Here is a 20,497-nt window from a genome sequence, read left to right as displayed (position 1 = left end):
TCTGAACTAAGGTTGTTCTCCAGCTGCCACCAGCAAGGACAGCTGTAAGTGGTTAAAGGAAGGCCAGATTCAATCTAAGATTAATTAATGTACATTTTAAAAAAGGATCTCAAAGCAGATAGGAGTGGTTTAAGTCACTAAGGCTGCAAATTTATCAGTTCTTAGGAGAATACCAGCTGTGTTTCTTACTACCTCTAGACATATTCCCGAGGCAGAACACATGGTAGCTACCAGGGAATGCATCTGTCAGGAGTCACAATGATAGCTGCACAAGTTAAGTATGCTCGCACATCACCTGCCCAGGCCATGCCAGAGGGGCTCAGGTGCTGGATTATGAAGGATGTGAAAAGCAGGGGCCATCATGTAATTCCTAGCACCAGATCTATGTCAGCAAGGCTATGCTGATGGACTGCAAATGGCTTTGCGGCCAAGATCTATGTTTTACACGTGTTTTTTGGAGAACAGAGGAGATTCAAAACTGAAGCAATTTCTGGATGGTTAGATAGATGGTTTTCTGACACTTAACCAAGAAGACCTTAATAGCAGAAGCTCCAGGGATTGTAAATATTGTTGGCTTCTCAACTGATACATCCTGACCTTATTTATTTATGTTTCATCCACTGTAAGCCATCTTTTATGTAAATATTTACTGATTAACATCTTTATAAAAGATGTTAATGTTTAATATTGGAAAGTAGAAATCAAATAATAAGTCATTTTAGCATATGTAGTACTAGTAGCATAGAAATCCCTGTAGGTTTTCTATAGAGAAGCACCTAGCTTCTCTTTACTTTTCTGAGTTTAATTATTGTCCAGCTTGAAATTTTCTTTGAATCCTATTACTATTAAATATTACAATAAAATATTATTGTTGCTATTCATTATTACAAAACTAATATGAGTTTGCAGAGATTACATTTGCTATTTTGGGGTAGTTCCTCAGCTATTGCAAGTCAATTGGGTTTCACAGAGCCACACTGTTGTATGCCAGCTGGGAAGGCTATTAGACTGCTCCATCTTCTTCAATCTCGTGTGAATATATTACTGGACTTTTGCTTGGCAAAGTAGGTTTAGTATAAAATGAAAGAGACAGTGTGAAAAAGAAAACTGAGAAACAAATTTGACATTGTGAACATATATTTGTTTATCTTGGTTCAGGACTTGATTATGCAAATACCAAGTCAAGTCAAGGCACAAAGTCTTCAACAGTTTGTCCCTAAGTAACCACTGGTCTCTGATGAATAGACGTCCTTGTTCTGAGTGCTGAGATTTAGACATTCCAGTAGATTTTTCAGATGAGTGAATACTTCAGTTAATGTTCTATGTTCCTGGCATGTGTCACAATTTTAAGACTCAAAAAGTCTTGGGAAAAGAACAGTTCAAATTTGTAGTGGTTTCTGAGATAAAACTGAATGTTTTGAAAATAAAAAAAACTACACTGTTCCAGTGAGTTTAAGGTATTTTGCAAAAGAGGAATGTCATTTATCTTGATTCACTGTCTTCTTGCCAGTAAAACCCATGTGAAAAAAAGATAAATACTGAATGCTATTTGTTAACTATAGTGAACAACTTGGGGGGATATTAAATTTCTTAAATGCATTAAAACTTCAGAGGGCTGTATCAATTATCTTTACAAACCTTTAAAATATAATGAAACTGCATAGACTGCGTTGAAAATCCTGTAAGGATTTTACCAATGTTCCTTCTTTCTGCTGCAGAGCACCAAAATAAGGTTAAATTACATTTTTCATGGACTAAGTTAATTGCTAAATGTTTTGCTGGAATGTACAGGATTACCTTTACAAATCTACTTAATTTACCCTTTGATCGCATTAGAATTTAAGTGTGAAAAGTGTAATTCCAGTTCATAAAAACAAAAGCAGAGACTAAACCAGTTACTTTCAGTGCACTCTTTAATTCTTTAATCACCCTATTTGATTGAACAGAAGTTCAAAGGCCAAAGTCCCAATCTCTTTCTAATACTACAAGGCCCTAATTTTATATGCAATGATGCACAAAAACATGAGCAATCCCAAGGACTTCCATATTTTCCAAGACACTTAAAATTTTTGAAGACAGTATTTTTAACAAAAAATATAAATGTTAAGCTTTCTCTGACCACTTTTGTGAGTTTGATGTTATGTCACCATATCTCATAATGTGCAAAGCTTAGTAACATCCTGCAATATAATAGTCTGATATACAACACAGTTTAGTAGCTGGCATTAATGACTGTAAACCTCAAAGAAAATATGAGAATAGAAAATTAAAGGTTATGCCTTATCACATCACATATTTTTTTCAGCTTCAAAATAGTCACAGACTGGAATGCATTATCCAAGGAGATTTTTCAATCTCCATTCTTGGGAGTTTCCAAGACTTGGTCAATAAAGCCCTGAGTGATGTGGTCTGACCTAAGACTTGATTATTTTCTAGACCAACTTCCTATTTAAATGTCTTGAGATCACTTACAACCTGGATTATCTTATGATTGTATATTATAACTGATTAGGTGACATGCTATGAAATAAAAACCATTAAGAAAATGAAAACACACTTTTGGAAATGTCAGAATTCTGAAACAATATTCCTAAATGTATTCCATGTTTTTATTAACATTTCAATCACAGTGAAATGAATATTTTGAATTGAAAAATAGTTTCAATAATTATTGATTAAATTTTGACTAAAATTTTTCAATGAACTCTGTTTCTGACTATCCAGAAATAGCCTACAGGACATGAGCCTTGTTTCACCACTGATCTCAATAAGAAGACATGAATTTACCTTCCATTTTCCAGGGGACAAAAGACATATTTTTCTAGTAAACTGTGAACACTGTAACCCTGATAGATTAAAATATATAACTAAAACTTAAATACTACAAAAAGGTTAAAATCTATTTGATTCTAGGAAGAATGCCAATATAAATTTTAGAGGTATAAATAAAAGCTCACAATACACAGTTGGATGAAAATAATTTTCTCTCTTTTGTAACTGAAAAGAGTTGGAAATAAATCCCTTCTTTTGAGGAAAGTAATGCCACTGTACATGATTTAAAATTAAACATTCTTGTTCTGAAGACAGTCTTACTAGATTAACTTATCTTGATGAACTCAAGAACTTATTTAGGAATTAACTTCTTAAACACCAGCACCAATAATGGAAATGGACGTTCCTTGTTCACTATTTTGAATGGGTTTTATTGGTTTTAAGTGTCAGCATTTTTAGCTCTATGCTGTCATAATAATTCTTACGAACAAACAGTAGAAAAAGAGTTTAGATAATAGCAGCACAGATTAAGAAACTAGTTTTTCTCTTCTATTCTGAGATAGCAGGTGCCTCAAGAGCATTAGGACCAAAGAGAAGAGCATTAGAACCAAAGAAGAAAGTTCTCCAAGACACATAGAAAAAGCTTAGTTCCAAGCTTTAATTCCTTAAGACATTATGAATATTTCTGTTATATTTTTCAAAACTTTAATAAGGCAGTTAGATTGGATTTTTTACAGGTGGCTGCTAAAAGCAAAATACAATAAGATAAGTGAAACTAAATTATTTTAAGTGAGATGGGGTGAAGGCAGGGTAAGAGGACCAGGAGCAAGATCACATCTGCTAGATACTGGAAAAGGAACTAATACATTTGCCACGTAAGGTAATATTGTAGTTATCAAATTTGTATTCATATTTGCTGCAAACATGATAACTTAATGGCTTTTCACATAGCCATCATTAATAGGAGATTTTAATAACACAATTTTAAAATTAAATCCAACGTTTATGAATGTACAACAGCTAGTGTAATATTCTTACCAAAAAATGAAAGACAGCAAGTTCATAACCTATCTGTGCTGCCTACTGTTCCTACAGTTGGCGTTCATTGCGTGGACACTCATCCACAGGCCTAGGCTTCTCCTGAACTTCTCCCTCTCTAGAGAAGATGATACAGATCTGTGAACATGTGCATGCATGCTGGGAGGCACTGACAACAAATGGGACAGAAGGTTTTTCTTTTAGATCTGAACTAGGACAGATTTGGAGTATGTGCCTGCTCTATGATCAGGGGCCATACTGCCCAGCAGCTCACACCCACTGGTCATATCTACATAAGTCAACTTGAACAAGAAAAGGTTAGACTTTTGACACATGCTGCCAGCTTTCTTGGCCAGTACTCTCCTGGAGCACAACACAACTGCCTGGTATTCAGAGCATGCAAGAATACACTCAGTGTAACACATGAATAGTTTTTACACAGCCAAGAATACGAAAGCACAAAATTGTTTCATCTTACCATTTCACCCCTTGTGCCCTTTTCACCTCTCGGTCCCTGTAAGAAAGAGAAGCTGTTAATCCAACATGCTTTCTAGATGCCTAGGACTGACATAAGCAGATCAATATCCATTCAAGTTATACTACTCACATGGAAAATCCAGTTTCATCTGTGGAAGTATTTACAACTCTGGTCATTTGATTTTCCTGCACTACTAGAAAACTAAATTACCTGAAAACATTTTGCAATTTCTATATATGGAAAGTTGTTTTCTTCAGCTTGCAAATACGTTTTTTCTCAGTAATTTTAACTGTCTCTGTTGTCCCTGTCTATCAGCTGTATTCCCCACAATTTCATCCACTGTAATACATCAGTGCTTCACCATCTTCAGAGAACAAAACTCAGTATTCCCCATCACTGAAGAAATCCATTCATTACATATGTTTCTATTAAGCTATATTAGTTTTCCTCTCACAATCAGATTAGACACAGTTTTTCTGACATTTTTGGCTAGTTTTGCACTTAAACTGTTTCCAAGGATGGCAACAATCTTACAGTTCTTTCCTGGAAGAATTTTGTATCTCGATGGCTACATTTCATAACACAGAAGTAATATTCAACTATAATGCTTTTTGAATGACAATGGCCAACTATTACATTCAATATAAAGTCTATTAAAAGCCTTCATACAAGTACACACAACTGTAAAGTTTTTCTCCTTGGTGCAATTGAAAAGAATAGTGCAAGATTTAAAGTACTGTTTTTCCCAATGAGTGGAAAGAATTGTAGATGGAACATTACCCTCCTTTTTCACTTGTAAATATTCGTATTTATTACTTTTATAGTGTATTTGTTATTTTTATGATTATTTCAATTTCTAGATTTTCTCATTTGCTCCACGACTAGTTCATCAGAGTAACCTGCATGGTCCAAAGAGCTTCTAACACTACCCTGCAGACATGAGCCACAGGGTTTTCTCTCACAAAACAAATCTGGCTCTGGCACTGGGATTGTGACAAGAGATGGAAACGGGGATGAGGACAGAGCTTCCCCACTGCAGGGAACTTGGGGTGCATTGAAGGTTGTCAGAAAGGCTGAGATGATATTTGAGTTGTGACAGGGACCTCAAAAAGCACCTGGAACACCCTTACAAGGGCTCATGGGCACTCCCAGAGCGTCTAGAGGGGCACTCTGGACAGTTCAGCTCACAACACTTAAAAAATAAACTATATTGAAACCAAGTGTGATACTCCCTAAATATATCTCAGATCTAAGGCTGGGAAAGAATATTCAGGTGGCAGTCACTGTGTGCTGTTTTATACCTTGACTTGCCCACTGCCCCTGTAGGCATGCCCTCTGTATACTGTACTTAGACAGAAGGCCATTGCAATGACTTTGTCATTGGCTTTTGTAACTTTTTTTTCTTGTTTGTATTATAGATGCTGGAATCACACACATTATCTCACCCATATGGTATAAAAAAAGGAGGTCCAATTGGCTTTTTGCAGACAGAAAAAATTAGAAGGTTGCAGAAGGAGATTACTTAAAGAAAGGGTAGGTGAAATAAATAGATTATGCAAAAATAAAGGGAAACTTACAGGCCTGCCAGCTGGGCCTGTTACACCTTCTTGACCAACAGGGCCAATATATCCCTGTAAACAAGCAAAGAATTTATTAGTCCACCGTGTTTACAAAATTAAGAAAATCCTCATGACATGTTCTGGTTTAAAGCTGCTCAGCACACAGCCCTGTCAAATATCCAAAAGATCATGGTGATATTCTCTTTCTAAGTATTAAGTGCACATTGCAACAAAATCAGGAAGGTAAGTATTCTAGTAATTTGTAATAGTTGTGGTTGGAAAGCCCACACATATTTTTTAATGTGAAAATTGATGCATTAAAACCAGTGGAAACTTAAGTACTCTGATTACAAGAGATTACGTATTTATTGAGCTACAATCAACCATATCTTCAGCTATATTACTGGGCACAAGTAGTCTTGTAAGGCTGCCAGTAAGTGCTGTTAAAATGTTACTTTCCTGTTCCATTTCACTTAGAGCAAACTGCTCATGTCCAGTGTTTATCTTTCATAGGAATATTTAGAAAAATAAGGTAGCTATTAGAACAGGCCCCTAAAGCTGCTGCTCTGCATCTGGTTAACTGAACAAATTCAGTTCTGTGATGGCAACGGCAGCAGTGAGAGAAAAACATTTTGAACTAAGGTCTTCCATGCTGTAACCTTTCCCCCTTTTACATCACTTGATGCTGTAAGCTGGATGCACATTCCCTAGTATTAAAAAGTGCTAAAGATGCTTCCACATTTTTAGTGAGTAGGAAAGCAGAATGTAATGAAGAATAAGCTAATGCAGGTTAGGAATCTTTTAGATAAAAAGAAAATATTTATTAAAGAAAGACTACCTATTAATCAATAATCCCTGAGCACCACTCTGTCTTACTGCAGGCAAAGTTTGATCCTTTTCTCTTTTGCAGTAGGACAGAGGCATACAATCAGCACTTTTGCCAGTAAGAGGAATTTCAACTCCAATAGACAAAGATATGGCAGTCATAAGATTGCTTGTGTAGATGAAATTATGCTAGGAGAGCCACAATTAGTCAGCAGAGCTTGCTTTTTTCTTTCAATATTAAAAACCCAGCTCTGCTTGTGTGTCTGTAAGCACGTTGCAACCAGAGCAGCGTTGCAGTACAAGCAAAGGGCTTCTACTAGAGTCATAGTCTCAGACAGAAAGGTTTGGTTAGAGGGTTCTGGCCTTGTTAATGAGAAAAAAGATTATTTTCTAAGTTAAAAATGTGTGCCACCTGCAAACCACCCTGACAATCTCTTTCACGGATTGAAAACACTTACAACTTGGCCTGTTGGACCTTTCGGGCCCAGAATTCCAAATAAGCCAATGTCTCCTGCAGGACCCTGAAAATGCAAAAGAACAATTTAGTCAAATATGGACATTGGCTATCCACTTGTTTCAATCTCTTGTAATCAGTGAAAGTAAGATAATTTCTGAGAGCAGTAACAGTGAAAATACCAAGTGCACTGAGCCAGAATACTTATCCTTAGACATGGAGTACACAGTTCTGCCTGCCATGTTCCAACAGTTCAGAGGTATTTTGAGCAAATTACTGTTAAAAATGATTAATTCTACTCTTTTCTAATGTTCTCTCTCTGTAATGGCTTAAGATCTAACAGAAAAGAATAAGCACATACTTTTGGACCCGGAAATCCTTGAAACCCCATTAAACCTTGATCTCCATCTTCTCCCTGTAATAGGAGCAGGCATCCTTACTATTATTTCATATTCATAACTCTTGGAATACTTGTTTTGCATCAACAGCTGTGATTACATACAGCCTGTCCTTTCAGTCCAGTGTCTCCTGCTGGTCCTTGGTCACCTTGTGATCCTGGAAGGCCTCTTTTGCCTCGCTTTCCTGGATGACCTAGAAGTCCTTTCTCACCCTGTAAATCGGAAGAAAATATAACTTTTATAACAATTGTGAAAGTTATAAGTGTAAATATGGGTTTCCTGTCAGAAGCGTGGAACACGCTTTCTCTCTAAGAAATAGCCTTACTCCATTCATTTTATTTCCCTCAGGAATGCTTTCAATAATTATACATACACTAAAATGCAGATGTGACTTGACTGCTGCTGGATGTGGAAATGTAAAACCCATACATGTTGAATCAATTCTAGTATGGTATCTCCCAGTGTAAGCAGTAAATTCACAAAATGAAATACAGAATAGACAGGTTAAAAGTAAATTTAAAATGTAATCTTCTGAGCAAGACATAGTGTACTTGTGGAACTCCCTGCTGTTCAACTAGAAATCTACATTGACTCAAATGGAAACTAGGAAAGTTTCGACAAGACAAATCCTCTCAGGACTATCAAAAACATAGAAATCATGTCTAGCTCAGGAGGTTACTGAGCTGCAATAAAACCTGTAATTATACATGTTTCATGCTTTGTGCTTATGCTCTTCCCTAGGTTTTACCTTTCTGCTTTAAAAAAGACAGTCTTTTGGTCTGACTTGGTATGTCCACTGTTAATGTTTATTTGGTAGTATATGCAGCAACAGTTTCCCCTCAACTCATCTATTCCTTGCACGCACTTCTGACCAGGAACTACCTCCTACAGTTCATTGTCTAGATGAAGGAGTAAAATTCAGACTGGGAGCACTGGCAATAAACACTACAAATAGTGAATACAGTTCATACTAAAATATTTTCATGAAAATATAACAAAGACAGTATTTCCAGTTCTAAAGTAACCTAAGGTTTTAAAGAACTGCTTACCCATAAAACCTCACAGAGCACTGCAAATCAGGATTTCAGAGAAACAAAAATCTATTCTACATGAAGAAAATTATCTGTACTGTTTCCACTGTTTGATTATTTTAAAATTGAAATGAGACTAATAAATTTAAGGATATGCTGATGTCAGGTACATGGAACTGCCTGGAAAATGGAGCACACTCAGATTTATTTCTTTCTAATAGGACTGAACAATAACAGTTTAAGTCCTATGATAAATGGATGTCCCAGGTGAGTCTTTAGCTCCCAAACTTAAGATTTAGGCTTGAAATTATAGAACTTTGCTTATAGGTTGCTCAGGTGCTCAAATTATCCCAACCGTTCTAGTAGCTACAGAAGGTTAGAAATAAAAGTCAGGAAACGTTTGGCTGTAAAGCTGGAATAAATAAAAGTGCTTTGAACAGCTTCTGGAGTTGGGACTAGCACTTGGATGGGACCTCTATTTTCAAATTACAGTTTATGGAAATGAGGTCAATGAAACTTGTAGTCTTAGCCTTCAAGTAAGTCTTGACTTAGGTTACTCATATGATTAACAGCAGTATGATGATTCCACAGTCAGTGATTGCAGTATGAAGACTAAGTAACATCAGTAATACTGTACCTAAACAACTAGATCCTATGTGCGTACCTTTAGTCCGGGTGCTCCCATGGGCCCTGGTATGCCTGACAATCCCTTGGGACCTCGAGCTCCAGGATAACCTGCCAGACCTGGTAAGCCTGAGTTTCCTTTATTACCCTTAACAAAATGAAAATAATGGATTACAAGCAGAACAGCCAAACATGTTTTTTCATTGTATGCTGAAACAGGCTTCTAACATAAAATCAGTCAAAACCACTTAATGCTTTCTGTATATATGGACACACACTGATAATACGTCAAAATACATAGAAAGACTATGATCAGCAGTATCATCTGGATTTCTGTTAATATTCCAAAAGTAACAGGCTGAAAATATGGTTGAGATTTACAATATTCATTTTTCAGGAAGAAGTAACTCCACATGAAACAAAATGACACTACCTTCCCAGAGAAACATTCAACACATTTATTTCTAAGTATCAGGCATAATGAATATTTCTGTGACATAATGTAGTAGAAATACATGCATGTATAGATATCTATCTTTTTCATTTAATATGACATTCAGTTATGCACTCACAGAAATGAAAGGGTTATATGAAATAAGATTTTTATATTAAATGTGATTTTCAGGGCTTTTGAATATGGTGCTGTGGCTTATAAACCGACGGTCTAACAAACTTACATAGCAATAGTTGTGGGTTTTTATTCATTGTGGCAAAAATCAGTTATATGCCTCTCCTTATTACAGATTATAATGGGGTAATGGAGTCATCTTTGATATGATTGTATGACATTTCCAGTGGAAATGCAAAAATGTAAGAATTCTTTGGGATGATACTCCTAAATTCAACTCCAGAGAATTTTAAGAACTTGGAAGAAGTTCATGATCTGAAACTGGAGAGACCTGAATAGGGTACCCCTGCCCCCTATATTTAATATTCTTTTTGTTCAACCAGATTGGAAATTCATACCTGCAACAACAGTGCCTCACTCAGCACCTTGATTAATTCCTAACACAAAATCTAACTTGGCAACATTTTATAACAATTACTGGTCAATACCAGTACAACTACTGAGAAATACCATACTTGAAATCAAAGTGATCAGATTTTCAATGATGAGAATACCTAAAGAAATTTTCTCCCTCTCTCTGGAGGGACTCACCGCAGAACTGTGTCACTACTCCCAGAGGCACCAGGTCACCATCTTTGGCCCACAGGTGACAAAGAACAGTCAGACAAAAACCTGTTTCCAAGAATGCTTCCAGATACCTTATACTCTTTTTCACCGATTTTGGACAAAGCTTCAGAATTATTTAGGTAGAGAGGCATAGGTTACAAATTCAAAGACAAGAGGGAAAATGTGGGATTATCTCAGACCTGAGAGGAAACAGTCTCAGTTGGGGTCTATGGCTCATTTTCAGGAACAGAACCATGCAGCCTCTCTGAATCAGAAATCATTTTCACTTAGCTGTACTTACTGCTAACATATACTAATGAAATACTTCTTCTCACAGCACCCTTCCCTTTAGATCCTGGTAACTTTATATCCTGGTCAGAATATTAGGAGTAAAAAAGAAAGAAAACAAAAGAATTGGTCTAATTTTCAAGATGCTCAGCAAACTGAGAATGGTTCCTCCTTTTTAAATATCTTAACCTTAGAAAATCTGTAATGCAAAATGACATAGAGACAATGTGGAAAGCAACTTACCTTAGGGCCAGGCTTCCCCAACAGCCCAGTCTTGCCAGGGTTCCCAGGAATGCCTTCTGGTCCAGGGTACCCAACTGCTCCTTTCTGCCCTGCTGGCCCCGGTTTTCCCTTGAAACAAATTTAAATCAAATATAGCACTTCACCATCACACAACCAGATTTCAGTCACAGTATTTCCTAAACCCTGCATAACAGTAGACCCAGTGATACGAATGAATACTCGCAGAGGATGTTCTGAGTTAGAGTTCTGAATGCTGCTGGTTTAACCTTAGACTTGCTGTGTTATGGGATCTGAGCTGAAACCATGGAGCTGCCCCCTTTGTGTGCCAGGCCTGGAAGATGACTGAGAGTGTTGACTCTTAAACTGAAGCAAGGAAACCTGATAAAGGAATTTGTTTATGTCTGAACCCCCCCAACAGTATATCTTTTCAGACTTTATTTTACTAGATATTTAGTACTACTCAGTAATACTTTCACAAATTTATGCTGTTCAAATTTTAACATATCAAAATACATACAAATTTCTAATAAGGCAAGTTTTCTAATAAGGTAACTGTGGCTATACTTGTACAAAAAAAGCCTCATGTCACATCCAACAGAGGAACATTGATTTATTTCCTTACAATTATTTCCCTTTAGACTGACATGCACTATCTTAAAGGGCTTGGGCTTCTGCAATGATCTCTCTATGAATGCAGTTCTCAGAAATTTAAAATATTCTCACAAGAAAACATCTTCTCTGAAAAAGTATAGTTAACGACAGTCACACAGAATGTAAGAAGTGTGCCATCTTAATCATATTTCTAATTTCTGGTTGCTGAAGTATCTTGCATTTGGGATGTGCTTTGAAACTTAAGTTTTAGTTTTACAGCCTTCTCCTCACTTCTCTCTATGTCTTGCCTTTCCCTCTCTTCCTTTGTCTGCTGAATGATACACTCTCTGCAGTCCTCCAGAGGAAAAAGCTGAGTATTTACAAAAGACACACAGTTCCTTGCCTTCAGTAGGCTATTCTTGCCCTCTGCTCAGCAGGTACAAGCTCTGTGAAGCAGCTGCATTTCTCCAGTTACTGACAATGTTTTGATGTGAGGTAGTAAAAGTTATTTACAATATGTGCTTGTGTGGTACTATTTATTAGGGAACCAAAATAACCTTGATGCATTTTGTTCTTAGCTATATTTACAGAACAACCTACTGCTTCCTGCTCTTTTTTCTCCCTCAGGGAGAAAGGGATGCAAGTTATCTTCTCTACAGTAAATTCAGAAAGAACATTAAAAATTTCAGCTCAGGGCAAGCAAGAAAAACAAATAAACCTCAAGGGATCTACCACATGTATCCGTCATGGACATATGGATCCAAGTTTCTGTGGGCTGCAGCTGTTCTAAGGACTGATGGGGCCAGGAGTGAACAGTAGTACAGCTCTGTGCAATATAATGTGATAACCTCCAAAGGGACTACAAGCCATATGCAAAAATGATCTAATTAAGTAACTTTACAGGTGGGAAGGACCTTGTTGTTCTATTAGTCGTACGTCACTTCCATATGCTGAGTAATTGAACATAATTCAGTATAATTTAACATAATTTCAAAAATTATTAATATTAAAAAATGACAGGGGTTCCTTTACACTTCCTGGATAATAAGGAAGTTTCTTAGAGTGAACATAAGACCTGCAGGTACCACGGCATGATGCAATTTTGGTTTTATTTTTATTATTATTTTCTTCGTTTTATAACCTGAAAATAGACTTTAGAATTTTATTACTTACAGGAATTCCAGGTTTGCCTGCCTGACCCATCGCTCCTTTCTTCCCTGTGGGTCCCTAAAAGTTACAAACACTTGTGAACTGACAAATGTCTTAAACTCAATCCCCTAAGAGCTGATGACTGTTCCCTTCATAGTATGCATGTTCACATTGCCTGGCTATGAATCAGATTACTTCCATTTCAGGAGATGGCAGAAAGTTTTTGAAGTAAAAGTGAATAAATTTCTGGTAGAATTGTATATATCTTTCCCTTTTATGAATTGGTATAGTGTAGTTTTCAGAACTTTTTCTAGCAAGAGGCATAAAACATTTTTCATTATGAAGCTGACAATTTCTTCTCTATCAGCCACCCCTCTGTGAGGAAGTACACTTTTACAGCATTTCCTGTACTCTTTAAAAGGGAAGTCATGAAAAGTAGACAATGTACATACACTAAATGCCCGTGAAAGACAACAATGGAAAACAATAGCGTCACACACGGGAACATTCTTTTTATCTAAGACATACAAAAAAGATAAAATTTACTTAAAGCCAGACCTTTTTTTTCATATTGGCTGATGTAGAAATCTGTAGTCTTAGAAAACTGAGCAATACTGAGTAGATAACATTCTTGTAAGTGGTTTAGTGACCACGAGGCCAAGCATCAAGGAAGAAAAGCTTCTCAGAGAACTTTGTTTATAGGATATTCTCCACAGAATATAAAGATCTATGTCATTAATTTTATCCTCCCTCTAAAAAATGCAACAACTGGACAACAGGGACAAGAATAATGTCTGTTAGCATAGAACAAGTAGAAAAAACCTTTCAAGATTTTCCAGATTAATTATTTTAAACACAGTTCATTAAAGCAGAAGTTATACTAAACTACTATGCTGCAATAAGACAAAACATGCAATAAAGTGAAAAAGCTTGGGTCACTGTAGTTGTAAATGTTACATAATTAATGTAAATATGATAAAAACAGAAAATGCTGTTCTATTCCTTAATTTAATGCCTTTTTATTAAGAATTGGATAAGAAAAGTCCACCAATCAGAACTGGAATATGCATATTCAAAGAACTTAATATTGTTTTCATTACAATTTCTGGATGCATAAACCCAGATGACTCAGCATTGCTGTTTATGGGATTACCTGTGCTATGAGTAGTTTCTCAAAGGCAATATGTCTGAGTGCATGGCTATGTTTTCACATCATATTTCCTTTCTGTTGCTCCCTAGTCCTAGTCTACTACAGATTCTTGTAGTTACCTAGAAAATGTTGGAACTCTAACATAGTTACTCTATGGAACTTCTCACACAAAATATCTCATTTAAATTGCAATGGCAATTGGTATTGTAAGAAATCTTTTAGCCTAAATCTTTTGAAATCTCAAAGGCTGATAATATTCAGCCCATGAGAGAATATAAAACACTCTTGCCAATTTTAAACACATCACTGAGACAAACTATTATTTCTAAAGGGAAAGACTTTGGTTTTGATATTTGTCATGACTTGCTCTTTCATTATGCCACTAGTATTCTGGGGCAAATTCCTTATTTCCACAACTCTGAAAACTCAGTGCAGTGTAGTAACAGGAGTCTTCATTTAAAGATCAGAGAAGCAAAATCCCAGGTGCCTTTCAGAGTTACTTTGCCACAAGGAACTCCACTTAAGGGTATAATTGAATATCACTGAAATGTTTCCAAAAGAGCCTCTTGTAAAGTTTTATATCGCTCCAAAGTCAAACCACTTACCTATCAAATAACACACATTTACTATCCCAGTATGCAATTTTCCATTTTATGTTTTTGTTTTCCCTGCAGGTATGAAAAGGAAACCCAAACACTCAGTTCTAGCCTTCAATAACAGTTTTCCAAGGATAGTCAGTGAACAGTAAAAAAGTACAAATCCAAATTAAGTGCAATTTTGCTTTGCTTTTTTCTACTTACTCCTGAACCTCTTTCTCCTTTTGGTCCTTGCTCTCCCAGTTCACCTGGCTCTCCCTTTGGAAAAAAAATAAAATTAAATAAATGAAAAGAATTATTTGAATGCAGATGAAAACATATTTTCAACAGTCAATAGATGAATCTCACTTGTTTGAAACACTTACTGGAGGCCCTTGCTGTCCAGTAGGTCCTCTAAGCCCTGGAAGACCTATATGACCCTGGGAAGGAGAAAATATAGCATATTACAATACAGGTAACTCAGTCTGTCATACCCAGAGCTATAGACTTCCTTGCAAAGCCCATCTTGGGGGGAGCTGGATGGACCCAAATTCACTGATATGACCTAGATAAAGTATGTTCAGATGTCCAAGATCAAACCTTATGGAGCTTTTATTCTTTATATTCTCTACTCCAAACTGCAAGAGGGAATTACATATTGTTTAAACATTTCTGCACTTCTGTAAGCATAGATTCAGTTCATTCATTTATTACTATGTCTATCTGTATTATCTGTGTAAAATGTGCTTAAATTTCAGAGGAAAATGTTAACTCATTCAGTATTACAGAATCACTGAAGGTTTAGGTTGAAAGGGACTTTTTGAGATCATCTAGTGGAACACTCCTCCTCAAGCAGGGCCAGGTAGATAAGATTATCCAGGACCATATCTGGTCAAGTTTTGAGTATTTCCAAGGATGGAGACTCCAGAACCTCTCTGGGCAGCTTTTTCTGGTGCTCATTCATCCTCACAGTAAAAAAAAGCCATTTCAAATGGAATTTCACGTGGTTCAGTTTTTGCCCTGTTCCTCTTGTCCTGTCACTGGACACTACTGGGACAAGCCTGTCTCCTTCCTGTTCATTCTATCCCATCAAGTATTTATACACAGTAGGGTCATTCAAGTCTTCTCCAACTCATGAGTTTCAGCTCTCAACTTCTCATACGAAAGATGGTCCAAAGTGTTTTAAGAGTTCATCAGTGCAGCGAGGCGTAAGTAAATAAGTTAAGTACATCTCTGTGCACTTGTGAGAGATGATACTTCTGCTACATTACTCCACATGTATGCATAGCACGTCATATTAAAAAAAAAAAGAATAAAAAGCAAGAGGTATTACCTTGTAGCCCTCATCACCAGGTTCTCCTCTATCTCCACGTTCACCACTAGGACCCTAGAGAAAAAACCAAAGAGCAAAATATAACAGCTGAACTGAAAGAATGCTGCAGAAAGAAAGCTGGGATTTCTCTCAAAACAGACTAACCAATGATATGGAACTGAGGAATATAAATATTAAAGTTGGCTAAAGGAATAAACATGAATAAACATGATTTTTTTCTAAACAAAATCCATTGCAAACAGTAACTGCTGTCTAAAATATTTTGTAACTGAAGACTAGAAGCTAAGAGATCAATCTTACATGGGTCTAAATGAAATAGGAGTATTGACCTCAGGAGAACTTCTCCAGGTTTATACCCATATATAAATATATATGATACCTTAATTTAAATTCTGAACAAATAAATGAAGAGACTCTGTTTTCAAGAAATGAAAGGAAAACTCTCTTTTGGTTTCTGTAAGACAGCACATTAAAAATTGGGTTCTCTTCTGAAATTACTTGCTGTAGTCAAAATCTGCTTTAATCTTTAAGCTTGTCCTAATATAAAGGCAATTTCAATCCCTCAGCATGCCTCACACATGAGAGAGCTGCACAGCAGCAGAGGAAATAGCATGATTTTTGTGATTAATGTGATTCTTCCTGCTGCATTCAGACTAGCTCTACTTTAGAAAAAGGCCTTTATTCCAGTCCCACAAGAAACTGGATTTTTCCCCAGAATTTTAACTTTCATTGTAGCAAATGCACCAAATCTAAGTCAAAGGAAAAATTATGGGATAGGGAATCACACCCCTAAAAAGTAAGAATGGTTGAGCATGTTTCCTACAGGGAACCCCACCAGGTGAAAGGGCCCCACTCGCAAGGTTTGAGCAGTCAGCATTACAGAGACAGTTCGGCTACAACAGAATGGGTGGAGTCTCTTCCCTCACGCATCACTGTAATTAAGTTAAGAACCTGGTTCAGACTCTTTATCTTCAGCTACATCAGGGTCTTATAGTCTTGCCTTTTCAGAAAGCAAGGTATAAACATTAAGGTTACTCAGAGGAGAAGTAGACTGCACAAGAAATGCTTCTGGCGCAATCAAAGGCTGAATATGAAACACTTTTAATAAGATTTTGAGATAGCTTTTTTTTTACAGGTTCATAGTTGCAGCAGAGAGATACCCCACACACGAATTTAGTACAAAAATAGCTACAAAATAAAGTTCTCTAAATCAGCTAAATTAGTTAGCAGTGATAATAAGTCAAAACGTTTTTGGTTAGTAAAGCAATTAGGTATAATTCAGGGTAAAGAGAGAGGGTAAAATTCTGTTGCTAAATGTGCTGGTCTACACACAGACTAATGGCATTAGTGTAATTAAATAGAGGGCACATAAGCTTAAGCAGGAAAGAGCACACAACTGCATTTTTCAGAGAGAGATTGCCTGTTAAAGGACCATTTTTGTGCAAGGGGGTACTGACTCCTGAGACAGGGATACAAAGCTTCAGAAAGAACAGCATTGGTTCCTGTCTCAAGATGCACTAATATAATTTGTTTGAGAAAGAAAAGACCTACTGGTTCACCTATGGGCCCTGGTGGTCCAAGGACTGTATTGTCTTCGCCTGGGTAGCCCTAAACCAAAGATAAGTATTAAAAAATGTTAACTTGGAAATTCAACCTTGTCTACCATGCACACAAGTTTTAATGCTAATAAAAACCAGAGAGCATGCTGTATAGATGCTAAAAGTGAATATGATGCTTATGGTTCAAATATAATGGAAATCATAACTCCATTTTAACATTTACCTAAATGTCCCAAAAGCATTTAGGACTAAAAAACCTAGGTATTTGCTCTATTCTCAAAGGCAGTTACTAAAAAAAAAATTATTTTAAAAATTTCCATGTAATCATTTCTTTATTTAATGAAAAAAAAAGCATAAACAGGATATTTGACAAGAAGAAAAAAAATTTCTTCCACTATTTCGAGAAATACACTTAATATAGAAAAACAAGTGTACAGAAGACTCCAAAAAAGCCTCTTAACAGTATTTATTGCAAAACTGGCCTTAGTTTAAGAATGTATTTCTCTGTCAAGTGTAATTCCAAATCTATCTTCATGAAGTGAATCCATGTACCTGCTTGGGGTCACACAAACTTCAGCTGGCACACAAATCTGTTTGCAGGATTTGAGACTTAAAAGAACAACAGTAAATCTGACACTAAAATAGCAGCAGAGACCACATCCTGTCCCTAACATTTTAAATTAACCACAGACATTTGTCCATCTCGGGCTTTCAGGCAAATCAGTGGGTGTACTCACAGACTTAGAGTTAAGTAAATATTTAGCTGGTTCTGCACTGATTATTTTTGTCAGCAGTGCTCACCAAGAGCAGTGGTGCTATCTGATACAATAGAATGTGTTTCTTACAATGGGTACTTTGTGTTTTAAAACCTCAACCACTTTAATAGTATAATTTCGGACTCCATCTCTGAATGATCCATTTCTCCAGTTTGCATTTCTTTTCCTATTTTCTCATAATATTAACAAATACTGCAAATGGTGGCTTTTGCTGTGTGCTGTCGAAAACAGAGGGCATGCACTAAAGTTTCCTCTGTTGATAATTTCACAAACTGTAGGAAAATAAAATAAAATCCATCTTCATACCTTTTCTCCTTTGGGGCCTGGGAGCCCTGTGGGCCCTGGAGAACCCTGGTGACCCTAAAGAACCAAACCAAATCAAACTAAAATTAGTTCCAAAACAAATAATTAAAGAAATAATTAATTCCAAACTTTCTTTTAGCTACTTGTAACTATTGTTCTAGTTTTTTTTCTGCTTGTCAATAATGCTAAATCATGATATGACAACAAAAACAATGGACCCAGGCAGAAAATGGATTGTGTGCAGGAAAAGCTCCGTGCACAGTGGGAAATCACAGGTTCTGGTAGGTGAGGGGAACTGGGCTGGTTTTTGCTTCAGGGTTAGGGTCACTGATGGATGTTTGTGTTTGGAAAAGAGACTGGACAGTATGGTCTGTAAGAGCAGGACTCACTCAAGGACTTATGATGACAATCATGACTATTTTTAAGTGAAAGCCACAATATATTTATGTCCTTCAACTAACTTCATTCAATCAGTTTCTGTTACTGAAATAGAAACTTCCTGGCCAGACAGCAGAGGTTGTGGTGTTTGCTGAACTCTATTCATAATGAACAGCTGTAGTAGTTTTATAGGAACTTTATTCACAAGAGGTGAGATACATTGGACAAATGAGGGTTTAAAATCAGTGGTAAAAACCTGCTAGTGAACTCACAAAACCCAGTCATCATTCCTTAAGGTGAACATTTCTGAGTAGGCAATCACATGTCATATAAACATATGTATCTGTCTTTCCTAAAGATATTTGTGTAGTCTAGATACAGATCCTAGTGATAGTTGAAATCAGAGTATCACTTTAGGATGTGTGTGTACATGAATTCAGTAAAATCTCACCCCATTCAGTAAAAACTCACCCCATAACCTGGAATTCCGGACTCTCCTTCAGGCCCCATTTCTCCTGGGTGTCCCTGTTAAATGCAATAATCAGTGAGAGAAAAATGAACTCTTCTGTTCAACAGTGTTACAACAATGCCTACTTTATAAAGTCACCACTTGGAAAAATCTTCAAATACTGACATTTGACACACATACAACTTTCTTGTTAGGTCCAACTTAATTTACTAAACAATACTGGGCTTTTCCCTGTTCTGTGGAAAAAATGATCAACGTTTTCAGTCCTAACCTTATAATCCTTGTGCATAATTAAGATTAATAAGGATGTGAACTTTCAGAGGGGTAGAACTCTGTAGATACTAGTATGCCAAGAGAAGTTGGGGGTGATCATCACCTTAGGAAGTTGAGTCCTTCTCTTGAAAATATTAGCCATTAGATAGTTAACTTTACTTCTGTACTTCATGTGTTCAGGAACGCACTGCTGCATTCAGTGGCCACAGGATTGGGCCCTGAATCACTGAGACAGGCATGTTGCCTCTCTAGTGTGGAGCTTAGATGTGTCTGTGCATCTCTCACGCACTGTGGAGCAAGCTTTGGGAGCTTACTATGCAAACAGACAATTCAGTTAACTTCGGATGAGATTCATATTTAATAGAGTAGCAGTCTTCATCTGAAATGCTTTGTTTCAGCCATGGCTAAGGCTTATTGCATGTTATAGCAAATCCCATGATTTCTGTTTTTGGAACTGGGAAGGTTTAATAAACAACCATAGCAGTGAGGTTATATGTGGAGTGTGGGGCATGAGTATTCCATGGAGTGCTCTGCCATCCCACTCCTCTGACTGTCAGAGGACCAAAGCATAAGATGAATCCTTTCAGATCCACGCCCCAGGTTTCTGTCTGGAAAGGTGCACAGGCCTTGTTCTGATGCTGAAAGACCACAGGACACACAGGCTGGAAAGGACAATCCCTGCATCTCTAGCTACCTCAAAACTGTTTATATGTGCTACAGCTGTGACTTGCCTCTTTCCATGAAGAGACATGATTCTGCTAAAACAGAAACATGTGAGCTCTTAAATAAGCATGTTCTGTACCAACCATGGGACCTCGAGTTCCTCTTGCACCTTTGGGACCAATTTCTCCAGGCTGGCCAGAATCACCAGTAGGTCCAATTTCTCCCGGAGGGCCAAGCTGCCCCTTTTCCCCCTGTTGGTGTTATTGTATTAAAAATAACAAGAGATTGACACTAAGTTTCAAACCGTGGTTTATGCTTAATCAAAGTGTGTAACTTAACAGTATTATTTAATAGGTATTACATTTACTGTAGTTATTAGAAAGTCTGAACCCAG

The 20,497-nt window shown here is 36.8% G+C and overlaps 1 protein-coding gene across 1 annotated transcript in view; it reads right to left on the bottom strand.

The window, feature by feature from the left end:
• COL24A1 (collagen type XXIV alpha 1 chain) overlaps positions 1 to 20,497 on the bottom strand; it is a 123,827-nt gene that overhangs the window by 7,447 nt on the left and 95,883 nt on the right. Inside the window, exons 39-53 of the mRNA XM_029959727.1 lie at positions 20,247 to 20,354; positions 19,170 to 19,223; positions 18,324 to 18,377; positions 17,234 to 17,290; positions 15,683 to 15,736; positions 14,736 to 14,789; positions 14,575 to 14,628; positions 12,649 to 12,702; positions 10,885 to 10,992; positions 9,220 to 9,327; positions 7,629 to 7,736; positions 7,488 to 7,541; positions 7,131 to 7,193; positions 5,866 to 5,919; positions 4,289 to 4,324 (exon numbers count right to left, since the gene is read on the bottom strand). Of these exons, the coding sequence (XP_029815587.1) occupies positions 4,289 to 4,324; positions 5,866 to 5,919; positions 7,131 to 7,193; positions 7,488 to 7,541; positions 7,629 to 7,736; positions 9,220 to 9,327; positions 10,885 to 10,992; positions 12,649 to 12,702; positions 14,575 to 14,628; positions 14,736 to 14,789; positions 15,683 to 15,736; positions 17,234 to 17,290; positions 18,324 to 18,377; positions 19,170 to 19,223; positions 20,247 to 20,354 (1,020 nt within the window). The remainder of the gene's footprint in view (positions 1 to 4,288; positions 4,325 to 5,865; positions 5,920 to 7,130; positions 7,194 to 7,487; positions 7,542 to 7,628; positions 7,737 to 9,219; positions 9,328 to 10,884; positions 10,993 to 12,648; positions 12,703 to 14,574; positions 14,629 to 14,735; positions 14,790 to 15,682; positions 15,737 to 17,233; positions 17,291 to 18,323; positions 18,378 to 19,169; positions 19,224 to 20,246; positions 20,355 to 20,497) is intronic.

The sequence above is a fragment of the Manacus vitellinus genome, unplaced genomic scaffold, assembly GCF_001715985.3.
Source record: "Manacus vitellinus isolate BGI_N305 unplaced genomic scaffold, ASM171598v3 scaffold_21_pilon, whole genome shotgun sequence".
Lineage (NCBI taxonomy): Eukaryota > Metazoa > Chordata > Aves > Passeriformes > Pipridae > Manacus > Manacus vitellinus.
This window is presented reverse-complemented; position numbering and strand designations above follow the sequence as displayed.